The 13,547-nt window shown below is 44.5% G+C and overlaps 1 protein-coding gene across 2 annotated transcripts in view; it reads left to right on the forward strand.

The window, feature by feature from the left end:
• Galc (galactosylceramidase) overlaps window positions 1-12,308 on the forward strand; it is a 48,845-nt gene extending 36,537 nt beyond the window's left edge. For both annotated transcript variants that reach the window (XM_048449370.3, XM_048449371.3), the window contains 6 exons: window positions 748-834; window positions 2,521-2,671; window positions 3,755-3,935; window positions 5,949-6,112; window positions 7,419-7,495; window positions 10,953-12,308. In XM_048449370.3, coding sequence (XP_048305327.2) covers window positions 748-834; window positions 2,521-2,671; window positions 3,755-3,935; window positions 5,949-6,112; window positions 7,419-7,495; window positions 10,953-11,099 — 807 coding nt within the window. In that variant the 3' untranslated portion in view covers window positions 11,100-12,308. The remainder of the gene's footprint in view (window positions 1-747; window positions 835-2,520; window positions 2,672-3,754; window positions 3,936-5,948; window positions 6,113-7,418; window positions 7,496-10,952) is intronic.
• The last annotated feature ends 1,239 nt before the right edge of the window (window positions 12,309-13,547 follow it).

Consider the following 13,547-nt stretch of genomic DNA (forward strand, 5'->3'; position numbering starts at 1 on the left):
CAGGTAAGATTCTGTGATAATAAGTAAAGACATTTTAAAGTAATTAAATGTTTAACAAAGCTTCTTTCATGGGAAGCCAAGGCACTAAGACCTGTGTTTGACATTTGCCAGCATTCTCAGGTGTGAAAGCCATGAGCTAACAGAGGAGGGAGATTTATTTCTGTAGCACTCTCTCCCATAAAAGGAAACATGACAGTGTTCTTCTGGGACCCTGGCCACGGTCACAGAGGAAAGCCCACTGTTCCCAAGGACTCTCAGTTTAAGGTGGTGGCTTACTCAGGAAAAGCAATAGACAGATTCAGTAGTAGACCTACTTAACGCAAGGTCAGAGAACACATACTCAAAAGCAGACGATGGCAGGAGCACTTCTGAGCATGCCCAGTTGAGTACCGATCCAGGCTGATTAGGTTCCCTCACAATGCAAGTCAGTGTCTTTCGGGCTGTGCTGATTTTCCTTGGGTTTCTCCAGAGTGTCTCCACTGAAACAAAGCCAGAAAAGGACAATCGTATAGGTACTTTGACATAGACGTGTTGTTGCTGGTGGTGTCTGCTTTGCTTAGTGGCTGGCATCCATAGGAAACGAGAGCCTTGCTGGAGCCTGGCTTCCTGTTTCCGAAAGTGTTACTGTGTTAACCTTGAGACAGTTCTTTCCGCAGCGTGAAACACTGGACGTAGCTCTCTTTTTGAGAGACTAATTCCAGGATATGATGAATCTCTCAAGTGTGCTTTCTTGTGTTTTCTTCCCAGAGAGAAATACAAGAGCTACAGGTGTGGTATACCAAGCTTAGAGGACCATCGGAGAGGCTTCATTTCAAACAACTGGACTCTCTATGGGTAGTCTTAAAATTGATTCCTCCATTTGGGGCATTACAATAGTAAAAAGGGACAAATGTGATTAATGAATTAAAAATGAAGTTGATTTTATGGCACCAGGACAGTAGAGATAAACATCTCTCCGTATTGTTCTTAAACAGAAATCCTGACTGAGATGTGAACGCCTGGTGTGTTGGTAGTTGTACTAAGTGCTTGTTTATATTGGCGGATGTGCCCACTGTTGTCTGGCCGCCCAATTGAGAGATGCAGGTCTCCTTTGAGATTGTTTCCCTCTGTCCTGGTCTGTCCCCTTGGCAGTTGGCTGTAGGCGGTTCTGCCCTCTGTGTATTCACTTCTTCACCATTGTTTCTTGTTCTCCCTGCTGCCTGTGTCCGCTCTCCATTAAGCCTCATTGTTCAGAAACTGCCCACGGCTTCAACAGACTCCAATCTGAGTCTCAGGGCAAGCCATGGTCCTGCTGCTAGGGTGGTGTGCCTGCAGTCCTTTGGAATGCATCATCAATCTTCCCCGTCAGGTCACATTCCCCACGTGACTATCATTGTCCTGTCATGTGACCACCTCTGTCTTCTCAGACCCTGGAAGATAGCTTTCCCTTCCAGAGGCAGATCTCAGTAGCTGGCCTCTGCTCACAGAGAGTAAACTCCTAAAATGGCTTCCGTCGTATCTCTGAAGACACGTCAGCCCAAGTGTCCGTTTCTTTGAAGCCTTGCTCACCTGACCCAGTGCAGGACTCTGTGTGGATCTCATTAAATACTCCCCCAGGACTCTGGCTACCTTGAGATTGGGGCTCTGCCTTATTTTAGTCTAGAGGTGTTTGGTACTTGGTAGTTCCTCAGGAAAAAATTCAAAGAATGAACTGGCCCAAGCAAGCATATTACATCATTGAACTGACTTTGTCTGCTGCATTTTTAATAATAATGTTCTGACAATTAGCTAGTCAGTATCAGTGATTAAGTACCTATAGAACACTCTCTACTTGTATAATAAGTTGCTAGAAATAGTATAATGCAACTGATTTCTCCCATAAGAATACTATCTGGCGTTAATCCTGAGCCAGAGTGTGGCACTGGATGTCCATGGTTCTGCATCTTTTTACCCCTAAAGCCAAGAAATAATGCTAAATCCTTTAGTTCAGGGTAGATAAAAACTCATTAAAGTTTGAAAAATGGGCTCAATCTCAGGTCCCCGCTAGTTGTGTGGGATTCTAATGTCTCCAGAGGGCTATGCTTATTCCAGCAACTTAAAACCCGAGGGCTAAACTCCAGCAAGCAATGAGTTGAAGCCCCTATGTGAGAGGTTCCTGTTGTTCACCAGTTGAGCTGTCTGGGAGCTTTCATGCCTTCTTGTCTGTTAGTAAAGCTCTGGAAGAAACAAACAAGCCTCTGAGTTGCATTAATCAAACCAACGTGAACTTAAAGGAGCCTGCAGTGCAATGGAGGAGGAGGCCATCTTGGCCTTTTCACCTTGTCTGGTGAAACTTCTTTTCTACAAAATGTCTTCTATACCCTCTTGAAAAACACCGTTAGAAAGTGTTGAGGGCCTTGGTATTGCTGTGTCTTCCCCACGTGTTTAGGAAGCTCTAGCAGAACGACTGTCTAAGCTTGCTTCTTTCAAAGCTGTCCCCACGTCCACGCCCGTGAGGTTGCTAGCACCTGGCCGTGAACGTGGGGCTGTGTTCTTTTTCAGCTCCTGGACAGCGGTGGCAGCTTTGCCATAGAACTGCAGGAGGATGAGCTGGTGACGCTCACCACTCTCACCACAGGGCGCAAAGGCAGCTACCCGCCACCCCCCAAGTCGCAGCCCTTCCCGAGAAGCTATAAGGATGATTTCAACGTTGGTGAGTGGTCTCTAAGCTGGCGTCACCTGCCATCCATCCTCTGCAGAGCAGAGCATTGTCTTCTCGTCGGACTGCATGAATGACAGATGTGTGATGTCCAAGGTCATGATGTCCCTTCTAGCCCTTTGAGTCTTATCTGGTTAAAAGATAGCCAATGTTTCCAGTTCTTTGAGGTGAAGTTGTATTTTTCAGTTCCAGAAAAAGATGCAGAAGTCATTGTGAGGAGGAAAGTTATAATTCTAAGCTCTTTTGGGTGAAACCTAAGATGATAGCTAGGTACCACCTCCTTGGCCATCCCTATATGTTTCATGTGGAGGCTAAATCACGTTGTGTCTGTATCTCGGTGCCAGGGAACTGAGTGCCTAAGGGCACCCATGCTAGAGTTAGGGGCTTCAACTCATTGCTTGCTGGAGTTTAGCCCTTGGGTCTTAAGGAGGTCTGCCCTGACGTGATTAGAGAAGCCTTGGAGGATGCACCATTGGGAAACCATCTGAAAGCAGAAGCGTGCTTGTTGCACTTGTATCTCTAGAGGACCCAGCAAGCAACAGCATTTGCTTGCGAAGCAGTAGTGTTTGGTGGGTCTGAAGGCTTCAAAGTTGAGTTCAGTAGCTCTATAATCTGCCTCCAAAATTGACCACTGTCCAGATGTACAGATGTACAGCGTGATGTACCAGCATTCCTCCTGTAGAGGGCAGCACAGCTTGTTCCACCCAACATGGAGACTCCCGCCTGTGCCAATCACTGCTGGGTCTCATATTCCGATGGCAGGGCATGAACGTTCAGCTGCTTGACATAGAAGGGCCTTTGGGCTTTGGTACTGGCGTCTGGTCAGCTATTTGGCTATACATCTCCAAATATCACACACACACACACACACACACACACACACACACACACACATGCACGCACGCACACACACATCTTTAGGTCTAAATTTTGGTTGGTGTTAAGTATAATTTATATTTTAAAAATCACTGGAAAGTGTCTCACAATATTCCACAGATATCAGATAGGAGGGGACTGGTAAGGGGTTGATGCTCGGCCGCTGAGACACTAAGCAGAAGATTTGTTGTGTTCTGACAGAGTACCCATTTTTTAGCGAAGCTCCGAACTTTGCTGATCAGACCGGCGTGTTTGAGTACTACATAAATAACGAAGACCCCGGACAGCACCGCTTTACACTGCGCCAAGTTCTCAATCAACGACCTATCACCTGGGCTGCCGACGCTTCCAGTACGATCAGCATTATAGGCGATTACCACTGGTGTGTGAGAGAGATGCCCTCAGTGCCTAACCTTCTGATCTGGGTCCGTTCTGAGTGACGAGCTTGCAGTAGTCCTCATGTCAAGAAGCCTACTAGGCAGGTCATGGTTGTGTGAACTCAAATGACCTCAGATTATTCCAGGTTGATAATAACTTTAGTGAGAGAAATTTAACTTTAACAAAAGAATTGAGAATACTTGGACTTGATTATATAACAAATAATATAATATATTATAATGTAATGCTTACTTGCAGACCTTGTGATTTGAATAGTTTACCAGAGTTGATTTGTTGAGCTGGTGTTGCCACCTGCTGGACAAACAGTAGAATTACACCTAAACTAAGTCGAGGAAGCTACTTAAAAAGCAATCCTAAACATTCAAACTTTTCTTTAGATATATATTAAACACACAACTTATATATATATATTGTCTAGTTAAAATACAATTGACAAAACTTATACCTTCACCTTTAATTTAGTTATGGAATTTTAGGATGCTGACTTTCTGTTTTGCCCGCTTTAGGTAGTATCTTCTTCTTTTCTCATTACAGACACCTACAAATTATCTCTCCCTGTCTCTCTGTCTCTCTCTCTCCCTCTCTCTGTCTCTCTCTCTCCCTCCATCATCCTCTCTCCCTCTCCTTTCTCCTCTCTCCTCTCCCCTCCTGACCCTCGTCCCCCTATGTGGTAAAGTTCAGCTGTGAACAATTCACTTCAGAAGGAGCTTTGTGAGATGTAAAGGACACACAGCTCTGGATCCCATACCCTCGCACCTTATTTCCCAGATAGACGCCCTGGTACCCTGGCACCCTTAGTTTTGCTTTAGCTAAATCGATGATGTGCACGTTCTTCTTCCTCTTTGCTGTTAGTTGTTGAGTATAAAGTGGGTTGTTTTCAGGGAAGATGTTTTGGAGTGGGAGAGCTGTGTCAGAGGGAAAGAGCTGTCCCTGGTAAGATGTTTCAAGGAAACCAACAGAGAGGAGAGCCTACTGTAAGAGCTCTGATAGTTTCTGCATGGCAGAATCTTTCCCTTCCCTTGATAGCCCCATGGACCAGTGCGCCTATAACCAGTGCTTTGCTGCATCCATACAGGCCTCAGGCAGACATTCTATGCAGGGTAAAATGCTTCTCAAAGTGATATCTGTGGGCCAGCATCATCACATTACCTGGGAAGCCTCATTCAAGGGCCCACCTCAGACCTACTGAATTAGGCACCGTGCAGATGGTACCATTCTGCTGAGTTAGCAAACTCTCTGTTATATCTTAGAGGTCCTGATGCAGAATCAACGTAAAATACTATCTTCATTGCTTTGAGATTTATTTGATGTATATATGGGCGTTTTGCCTCTCTATCTGTGTGCCCTGTGTGTGTTTTGCTGGCAAAGCCCAAAAGAAGGCATCGACTCTCTGGAAACTGGAGGTCAGACAGCTGTGAGCTGCTGTCTAAGTGCCAGGAACTGAGCCAGGGCCATCCGGTGGGGCCACTCTAGCCCACAAATCAACAGTCCCTTTAGAGACAGAATTTAGTCAGATCTTTAAGGGAGTTGGTTCCTTAATCTTGATAGATAGAGATCTACACATTGGCCTCAGAGTAGTTGAGACATCCCTGGCATGGGCTGCCTGCTGTGCTGTGATGGAAATGTAGGTAAATCTTTCTATTCAGACTCACCAGAAACTTCGCTTTATGCGCTATGGAAGTGCCTCATTCGGTATCACACCACACGATGACAAACTGCTTTAGTATAGAAAGACAAGTAGCATACCATTCCAGTGCCTAAAGCCAGTAAACGCTGTCCACCAACCCACTGAAAGAATCAACAAAGTCGGTTCGTTTAATCGTGTAAAACTTGAAACAGCCATCAGTGAGGATTCTTGAAGCCCGTCCTCACTACCCATTCAGACATAGCCAGTTACTCTCTCAACTGAGGACGGGAGACATTTGCTATGAAGCGGCTTGTTACTGCTGGGTTGGTACCAGGACTGCAGAGGGTAATCGACTCTTTGATCCTGCAGGGCCAACATGACTGTGCAGTGTGATGTCTACATAGAGACCCCTCAGAGAGGGGGCGTGTTCATCGCTGGAAGGGTGACGAAAGGCGGCATTTTGGTGAGGACGGCTACAGGAGTTTTCTTCTGGATTTTCGCAAACGGATCTTACAGAGTCACAGCTGACCTGGGTAAATGACACATCTCAACGGGTCAGGACTTACCTGGAGCCTGTGTGTCTAGGGGGAAGAATTTCAACGTGTGTCAGCAAGTCCCGAGCCATTCGAAATCACAGCTATTAGGGTGGAGGAGGGCAGCTCAGCAATGAGAAGGAACAGTAGGAAGCGTTGGGTGTTCGGGGCGTGGGTTCGTGGAGACCCGGGTGGGGTAGTGATGGAGGGAGAACACACTGGGGAGCCTCCTGGAAGACTGGAAGTATTGGTGCTTATGGAAATCAAGGGGCAGGCTGAGCCTCTTAGCACGGCGACTCCTATCCCCTAATACACGGAATGCTGGGAAGGAGTTTGCCTCTTCTCGCTGGCATCTGTCTCTGCAGCGCTGGCCTATGCAGAACAGCTCTTAATGCCCAATGCGGGCCTAGATGCTTGTTGACACTGGATGGCACTTAGGTCACACAGCTGCAGTGACATGAGGCCTTGTGGTGGTAACTTCTTAATTCTCAGTCTCTTGGTTTACCACATTAGTGACATTTTTTTTTATTTTATAGTTTTCTGCTCTTTGTTCCAACCCTGTAAATAAAATAACAGAGAGTGACAGGTGGTAAGGATGTTGTCATAGTGTGGCCCATCTAGGAGACGCCTCATTGATACATGGATTGCTCATCCCAAAGTCCCTCAAACTAGTTAGTGGTGGAGCCAGAACTAGGAATTTCAACCTGCATCTTCAGTACCCACTGCTGTAGTTCGAAGTCACTTGCTTGATGTCTAACCCTAGGTTTCTTCCAGACATTCAAATGCCCTAAGTGCAAAACTAGCTTGTTCGGTTCTCTCTCTGTTGTAACTGATGCTGTTTCCATGTAAGCGTATCTACTAGCTGATAGTTTCCATGTAAGCGTATCTACTAGCTGATAGTTTCCATGTAAGCGTATCTACTAGCTGATAGTTTCCATGTAAGCGTATCTACTAGCTGATAGTTTCTGGTAGTCTTGGACTGCTCTAATCAGATATAAGAACATCTGTGGGTTTACATGCTGCTTTGTCAGACGTGAGTGGTTTTTAAGTTTATCTCATTCATTCTGCCGTGAGTGCACTTATGTTCTGTGGTGTAGAATAGACTCTCAGTACAGGCTTGTGTAGTGTGTAGCTGAATGAAGGATTTTCCTTGGAAGTCACTTACAGATGTGGAAATGAAGGGACAGTGCTTCCCTAAGGCAGACTTAACTACATACAGGTGCCATTTCTGAAGCTCCCAAAGTTGTAAGACCCTGGGATTTAGGTTGTACAAGCAGCCCAGCTGAGAGATTGTTTTGTGTTACAGGTGGATGGATCACATATACTTCAGGACACACTGACATTACAGCAAAAAGATGGTATACACTCAGCCTAAGCATTAAGGTGAGTATTATGGACAGGAGAGAGTAAAGATAAAATGTGCAACTTTCTAGAATTTTCTATTAGAAAACAAACGGAAGGATAGAAACAATGAAACGAGGGAGTCTGCTGTGGAGTCATTAAAGTCTCCATCTGCGGGACAGGGTGGTGCGCCAGAGACCCATAACCTGACTTTTTAGAGCACTGTTTTCTTTGAACTTGGTTTTTGTCTTTTAAATTGAGTTGTAATTGGTTAAGTGAGCAAGTGAACTAGCAGTTCTCAGTGTTCTTGAACCATGAGTGTAAATAGAACCCTCCAGAGTAGCAAAGCCATAGAAGCTTATTCCTGCTGGTCTGTATTAGAGATGATACTGGAGTAACCATGGGATAAAGGAAATCTAAGCATTAGCATCAGCATCCTTGGTTGATCATGCGGTGCTGGCTGACAGTGCTCCTGAAGGATGCTGTGTGGGAAAGTGTCTCCTCCCTAGTAACATCAGCATCCTTGGTTGATCATGCGGTGCTGGCTGACAGTGCTCCCGAAGGATGATGTGTGGGAAAGTGTCTCTTCCATAGTAACATCAGCATCCTTGGTTGATCACACGGTGCTGGCTGGCAGTGCTCTCGAAGGATGCTGTGTGGGAAAGTGTCTCTTCCATAGTGATCCTTTCATACCTTCACTTTGGTTGTAAATAGAAATTAAAATTGAGACTGAAAAAAACTTAAAATGTTTTTCTTGGTATCCATTCAGCCACTGAAAATGAGAATTCTGATTTTTAAGCTCTTTATTAATAGACTTGAGGATCTAATTGTGCTGTGGTATAGTTTATTTGATCGTATCATTCTTAATGGCATAATTGGTTTTCGTTGTTCTTTGATAGAATGATCCCAAACATAGTTCCTGAATGCTTATGTGGTGTGATTGGTGGAGACAGGCATTTATAAGAAGAATTGCATTTATTTCTTTTTAATTGCATTTAATTCTTAAATTATTTTTGAGAATTTCCTATAATGTATTTTGGTATATTCACCACCCATCTTCTACCAGATCTAACTTCTTCCCTACCCACATGACTTTGTGTCCTTTTTTTTTTTTAAATCTATCAAATCCAATTTACATTGCCCACATCCTCTTGGGTATGTGCCAAATCCCTTAGAGCATGTTCTATCTACCAGGAGCCACATGCTTTAAGAAAACTTAACCGTCCTCTCAGTGTGGTTGTCAGTTGCCAGTTGCTCCTTGGCCTGGGGCAGGAGGGGCTTCATACCCACCTCTTCTCTCCGCCTTGGCAGTTGTCTGGTGTGAGCTTGCACAAGGCTCATGCATGCTGTCCCAACTGCTGTGAGCTCATAATCCAGATGTCCTGCTGTGTCCCGAAAACCGTTTTCCTGTGGTCACCCATTGTCTCTGGTCCTTATAAACCCATCTTCTCTTCTGCATGATCCCATGATCACCTGGGAGAATGAGTGTGATGTAGGTGTCCTGTGTAGGGTGGAGCGTTCTCTACACCTAGCCTAGTTGTGAGTCTATGTGTTAATCACCATCTGCTGCAAAAGGAAGCTTCTCGGATGAGGGTTGAAAGCTACATTAGTCTATAGGTTTAAGTCACTAAGAGTTGGTGTAATATTATGTTCGGTAAGTGGAAAGGGAGTGGTGGTGGGATCTCTCCTAGATCCTATGACCTGTTAATAGTGCCAGGTAGGTAAGAGAGAAACACCAAAAGGTCTATTTCTAAGTCCAATTCTGCCACCAATGGGGTTTTTTTTTTTTTTTTTGAGACTTGGGGCACACCAATTAACTTCTGCCATTCTCTGGTTTGGAATTAGCTACCTTCTAGATTAGTCATGCTAGATGAAGGACTTCATACTCAGGACTAGGCAAGCATTTGACCTGAAGAGCCAGATGGGAGACAGCTGGGCTTGTGGTCCATGTGCTCTGTGCTACAGCCACTCAACTCTGTTGTTGTCATGAGACAGCCATGACAGACAGGAGGTGAATGATTAGTGTGCCTGCATGCCAATCAAAGTTCACTATGGAAGGAGGTGGCTGCCTGGGGCCTGGGTTTGCTGAGCTTTGTTCTAAGTCGGTAGCTTGGAAATGAGTGCAGACATAGATATAAAGAAATTTGGGGTAATGTGATAAAATGGCCCCCTTGCTCTGGCTTCCTAGTCATGGAAGTTAGAGAAGACTGTGCCAAGTGGGTCATGCTTGAGTTTAGATGTGAATGAGGCCGAGAACAAGCTGAGTAGCCCTCATAGCTGGTGCAGAAGGCGGCTGGTCTAGCCTTGTCTAGGGAGCATCTGGGAAGTCAGATGACTGGAGCCTGGGGAGTGGGACCAGGAGGCACTGTGGCCCCATGGGACAGGCTGTATGTCTAATATGATTTGTGTATTTGTGTTCCTTGGCCCAGGGCTAATGGTCACTGCTCTAGAAGTGGCAGGGAGTGTCCAGGAGTGCCTTTGAGAGGAAGACAACTGTGCACTTGTGTAGTCAGAGGTGTGTGGATTCACACTGGGCCCTGAGTGACTTGGATTTGTTTCCTGGCTCCTCTGAAGCCTTCAACATAGAATCTTACTCAGCCCAACTCTCAGTGCCTTCATCTATAAAATTAAAGAGCAGTGTACTATACTTTTGAGACAGAAAGATTTGGGCTGGACATTGGCCTAATGGCTCGACTCTCCAGCACTTTCTCTTTTGAAAGTAGCTTATTTTAGGTGGCTGGCTGTGCTTTTGAGTGTGTGTTCATAGTGTGCTACAGCAGAGGTAATAAAGGTTGAAATTTACAATTTACCGTGTGCCAGACAGTAAAGGAAATGTAATGGCCACTTTCTGAGAAAGACACACTTGATTTCTTCCCCTCATTAGCAGTAAATCACACCTCTGTGCACTTTCCTTTCTCCCCTGCCACTTCACCCCATGGTTCTGTTTAGCTCATGATGACTGCTCTTCTGACCCAAGAGTAGCCCAACATGTAGTGACATGTTCCTCATGGGCACAAAAGAGCAAAAGGAAAGCTAATTCCTTCTCTGACTGGGTGCACAGTCCTTAATTGAGATCTTAAGCACATAGTAGTTTGCAGCAGGCATTGGGCTCAGCAAACTCTGGAGGAATCTCCCATGGTCAAAGTGCCCGTGTGTACAACTGCAGTGTTATTTTAAGTGGACTTTTGTCTGAAGCTTCATAGTAATGCTATAAAAATATTATGGCCTTGTTTTGTGGTTTTGGTTTTGGGTTGAATATTAGGAAATATCGAGGTTTAATGTATTTTGGGAACTGTTTAGACAGGTACTTCTTATTAATTCTTTCAAAAATATTTTGAAGTATTTTAGACTTTTGCTCAAATACATGAAATTGTATTTTATAGTTCTAGGTCTTGAATGAGAGAGATATTTGTTCCACTAAGTATGTGAGCTACATTCTTAAATAGACTTCTGAGGATCATTTCCACCTTTTCACACAACACCTTTCTCTCTCCTGCAGGGTTATTTCGCCTCTGGCATGTTGAACGGCAAGGTCCTGTGGGAAAACGTCCCTGTGAAATACTCAGGGAATGGCTGGGCTGCCATCGGAACGCATACCTTCGAGTTTGCGCAGTTTGACAACTTTCACGTGGAAGCGGCTCACTAGTACTCACAGGGCATCAAGACGCGATTTGGATTTTCTATTTTTGATTTCAATTCAGGGCCAGTTTTGATGGACCTCTATGTGAGCCTTTGAGGCTAGCAATAGTGAAGAGTATATAGGGGAAATGGTACACGGTTGCCAGATCCTGTGAAAGATTTAATTAGAACTAATTTCGGAAGGAATGCGGATGTCTTTGGCATTGCCTGTGGTAGCTGTAACACTGTTGGTCCCATCCTTAGGAGTGATTTGGGTGGTACCTGCCTTGCAGTCTTGGCACTGATACCTTGGTAGCTCTCTCCATATTGTTTGTAAATGATCATGTGGATGGCCGGGACCTGAGAACCGCAGGTGGTTTGTGAGCAAGCACTGACCATGTGTCTAAGTGAGTAGAGGCATCCTTAGAAGATGCTGATGCTTAAGAGGAAGCTGATGAACATTTCAGTGCACACTTTAACATGCTGCTCTCTCTCTCTCTCTCTCTCTCTCTCTCTCTCTCTCTCTCTCTTTCTCTCTCTCTCAGAAACACACACACACCCTCTCTCCTCACATGCCTCTCCCTCCTCCCTCCTTCTCTCTCTGCCTTCCTCTCCTCATAATGCTGCCTTTGGAATTGGTGGGATAATTTGAAAAATACCTCATTAATAAACTAACTTTAAAGCCATTTTTGCAGTAATAAAAATAATCAGATTAAATTGGGTTGTTTGTATTCTTTAAGTATCTACTTCTGGCTTTTGACTCTTCTCACCCTTATTACTGTCTTGAGAACTTTCCCCTCATCTCTCCTGACATTTGTCCTCACAGGTGCCTCCGGAAACAGCCTAGTGCTAACGAAAGCCATCACCTCTCTCTGTGAGGCAGGAGGGTACACTTAGCCTCTTACTTACTAAATTGGGCCATTTCCTAGTGTTTTTATGGATAGGTGCACTTATTATGTTCCTACTGTTTATATTTAAGTGTTGGTAAGCATGTTTCTCATTAGTATGATTTATGTCTAAACATGAATGTAACTCTTAGAACCAAATCAGTTTTTCATGTGGGTAAAGAGAACTCTGGAATTCTTTATAAGAAAAAAATTACTCATTGAATTAATTCTACTACGTGGGAATTTGTAGCAGTCTAACACTGGTAGAACCAGAAGGAGGTTTCGTGTCGCTTTTCAAAACTTGAAGCTAATTGCCAGTATAATGCAGATTAAAGAAAATCATATTTAAACCAAGTCTAAGTGATTTATAATTTAGATTTTTAAATATTTTTGAAAACTAACATACAATTTCTATATAATAGAATATTCCCATTTGAAGTGTGTAGTTTGTTTTGGTAAATGTATCCCTTTGTAAGCAGCACTGTGATGACGTCATCATCTGTCTCCATCACCCCGGAGGGCTTCCTGTTACACCCGTGCAACCACTCTGCTTCTGCTGCTAAACGTGTTTGCTATGGAAACGACCTTCAGAATGGTTGCTTTCCATCCGCATAGGGCTGTGAAATTTGTCCAGGCTATCGCTTGCTGAAGCGGTGGGCTCCTTCCTATTTCTGAAGAGAACTCCACTGAATGGCTCTACCACAGTTTGGTTTTCCATCTTCTGTTTTAATGAGATGAAAAGTAAAACTCATGACAGCGTTTCCATACAAATCTTGGAACTATTCATTTATTTGTACTGGATGAACTGGGGAGAAAAGTTGCTAGCTCTTATGTTAAGTTGCACTTCATCTGAAACCACCAGTTGTTCCCAAAATGATCCCATGATGTTGCACTCCCATCATCAGTGTTCATGTACCAATGACAGCATTTTTGCCGATACAGTTTTTTGTGTTTGGATAGATGAAGATCTCTGCACACACACTTCTGTCATCTGTGGCTCCAGGTGTTTTGCTTCTTTCCCAGCGTGTTGCTTTGTTTCAGAAGTTTCTGCTATCTTGAGCTCGCTGGAACTTTCAGGTACAGTTTTGAGGAGTGCTCAGAGCATCTTCCTTGCCTCGTTCCTAATCTTGGGGAGAACGTCTTTCACTCTTAGCGTGATCTTCTAAGACGGGGGTTTCTTTTCCCCCTCCTCATCTCTTTTTTGTTTTTAGATCCCTTTATCTAGGGAAAGTTTCCTCTGCTTCCAGTTTTCTGAGCTTTCTACCCCCAACATCCCCTCTCCCCCATCCACTCCCCTTCCTCTGTTTCCCTTCAGATGCAGGGTGTGTCCCGTGGATATCAGCTAGCCATGGTATATCAAGCTGCTGTGAAACTAGGTACCTCCTCTTCTAATAAGACTGGAAGAGGCAATCTTGTGGGAACAGGTCCCCAAAATAGGCAACAGAGTCAGAAATAGCCCCTGCTGTTACTGTTAGGACTCTCACAAGAAGACCAGATTACACAGTTGTAACATATATGCAGAGGGCCTATGTCAGTTCTGTGTAGGCTCCCTGATTGTGTTTTCCATCCCTGTGAGCCCCTCAGAGTGC

Source organism: Myodes glareolus, chromosome 11 (genome assembly GCF_982192425.1).
Source record: "Myodes glareolus chromosome 11, mMyoGla1.1, whole genome shotgun sequence".
Lineage (NCBI taxonomy): Eukaryota > Metazoa > Chordata > Mammalia > Rodentia > Cricetidae > Myodes > Myodes glareolus.